We start from the raw sequence: 2,587 nt of genomic DNA on the forward strand, positions 1-2,587 counted from the left end.
ATGTGACTCGAAGTTTATTCCTGCCATGTGATTGGTTCAGAGTGATGCTATTTTCATTGTTATTGAACTTTCGTAATGTTTTTCAACATAAGGATGGAATAAATTAACTTCCTGTTGAACAGGTTTCTTATTTCTATTGAGTAGAAGTTACTGTGTAATTATTATATTTATCATTGCATCACCCAGCTCTAGATTACAGCAACAGACATTAATTCCACACAGCCTCCATCTACCCAAGAGATGCCTTCCCCAGAGGTGGGACGTAACAAGATACAAACACATCATTACTCAACTTTAGTAGAATTTTCAGGTATTTGTACTTTACTTGAGTATTTATTGTCTGACACCTTTTTACTTTGAGTCACTACATTTTTAAACAAATATGTGTACTTTCTCTTTCTTTACATTTTCAGACAGACTTGTTACTTTAGGTTCATCTATAGTTTATCCTGGAGGTTAATGCGGGCCAGAAACAGTGCAGGTGTCTGTGTGTTCAGTGTCTGGCTGGTGCTACCTCCGTTGCAGAAGCCACTGGACTGAGCTGCAGCCTCAAGGTAGTTTGTGCCTGTCGTGGTGGTAACCCCCGAACCAAATGGAGGCCACCAGAGGTGAAGGGAGCCACAAAGCTAAAGCAGTCCTAATGGGCTTGGTTAGCCTTTGGGACTTCGGAGGCAGCTGATAGGCCAAGCAGAACGTGGCTCGGGCAGTGACCGAAGCGAAAACTTGGGTGTGGGAAGAGTTCAGAGAGGCCATGGAAAAAGACTTTTGGACTGCCTCGAAGAGATTCTGGCAAACCATCAGGTGACTCAGGAGGGGAAAGCGGTGTGCTACCTGCACTGTGTATCTGGTCTTTAAATGATTACATACAATGAACCCTGCTCCTGAGGCCAAATTACTGTGCGTTTATTAAGGCTGTTGTGTTTTGAACATGTTTTAATGCTTTGTATCTTGTTCTATTTAATATGAACAAGCCCCTCAAAACAGTTAATGATCACTGTTGGCCTATCTTGGTTTTTATTGCCACTACTTGTTTTAAAGCTCAGTTTTAAAAATCTTACAATCTAACTAAAGCCCAGCCAATGCAGCAGTATATTAATGACTAACCTCGAGTTGTGGATGGATTATCTCAGTTGTTCTGACTGAAGTTTGGTCCATTTACAGCATCCTGCCATGTGATTGCATTTGTCTCTAATCATCAAGCACCCTCATGTTAAATTTTATCAAGTGAAAAAAAGGTTAACGTTCATCCTCCAGCTTCACTGGGTTTATGTTATGCTAATCATAGCTGTTTCGCTAGCGATCCTGTAGCACGTCATTATATACCAGCTAGACAAACTTCAGTAACCCTACAAACATCACTGCTGTTTAGTTTTCTGTTTAGATGTAACCCCTGACTTTTCTGCTTAACTACATTTTCTTCGTTGGACTGTAGGACCATCAGAAATGTGTGCAGTAACAAAACAGGCAGCACTGAAAGGAGCTCTAAGTGTTTGTGTTGTTCAATGATTTGTGCACAACAACAAAAACGGGACCTCTCTCATCTATCAGTCATCATGTGGAATTCTTTCTGACACACTTTAAAGCTGATGGACGTTTTGTGTCTGCACCAAGTATGTTTTCACCAGCTATGGTACCGGCAGGATTCACTTTGACAGACTCACAACCACCACAACTCTAGACTACCAGCCACAAAGACAACAGCTGGAGAAACATCTGTCTACCTCTGACATCCACCAGCTCATCCATACAACAAACAAACATCAACAACCAGGAAGCAGCTTCACCTCTGATCACACACACACTCAACTCTACTCACTCACCTGGAGGAACAACAACACAAAGATAGATGATGCTGATGAGATCCGATGATTGTGTTCCTTCCATGAGGACACGACACTCGTATGTTCCAGTATCATTAACTGTCACATCCTTCAGAATTAAAGACACATCTCCATCCTTCATCTGTCTGTCCTGCAGATCCACCCGGTTCTTAAAAGATGGATGCTGGTCATCTGGAACAACCTGCCCATCCCGGTACAAAAGCACATATTCATCTCCCAGGTCAGCTCTGCTCCACTCTACAGTGATGTCATTTTCATTTGGAGCTCGACATGTCAGAGTGATGTCCTGTCCAGACTTAACGGTGATGATTTTCAGGTCTGAAAGAGGAAACAACACAGAGCAGAGAGGTTAAAGGTCAAAGTACAATTATGATCAGAATGATTGACTTTAAATATTTTGTTCATTTCCTTTCACATGAGGGAATGACCACATTAGTGCTATTTTGTGTAAAACACTCATGTAACGGGACATTTTTCATTACTATATGTATTTATTTTCAGTTTCTTTAAAAGGATAGAAAATCCATGTAACAGGGATTCATTTCATGTTAGAAAGCAGTGAGGGCGGAACTTTGGTGGTTGCTCCAGGGTTTTGGGGTGCAGTAAGTGGAGCCCACCTTCCGCTACTTCCTCAGACACGTTCTTGAGGAAAGCAGAGAGGCATCGTATCTTCCTTACTCTGCTCTTCACCTGCTTTTACAGGTCGGTAAATGGTGCTCACACCGAAAATGTTGTTTAATTGTTAC

At 41.8% G+C, this 2,587-nt stretch overlaps 1 protein-coding gene across 1 annotated transcript in view; it reads right to left on the minus strand.

The window, feature by feature from the left end:
* LOC102201811 (neural cell adhesion molecule 2-like) overlaps positions 1 to 2,587 on the minus strand; it is a 79,760-nt gene that overhangs the window by 44,195 nt on the left and 32,978 nt on the right. Inside the window, exons 2-3 of the mRNA XM_013916165.1 lie at positions 2,459 to 2,531; positions 1,821 to 2,159 (exon numbers count right to left, since the gene is read on the minus strand). Of these exons, the coding sequence (XP_013771619.1) occupies positions 1,821 to 2,159; positions 2,459 to 2,531 (412 nt within the window). The remainder of the gene's footprint in view (positions 1 to 1,820; positions 2,160 to 2,458; positions 2,532 to 2,587) is intronic.

This window comes from Pundamilia nyererei, unplaced genomic scaffold, assembly GCF_000239375.1.
Source record: "Pundamilia nyererei isolate P.nyererei 1_Seehausen unplaced genomic scaffold, PunNye1.0 scaffold00493, whole genome shotgun sequence".
NCBI classification, from domain to species: Eukaryota; Metazoa; Chordata; class Actinopteri; order Cichliformes; family Cichlidae; genus Pundamilia; species Pundamilia nyererei.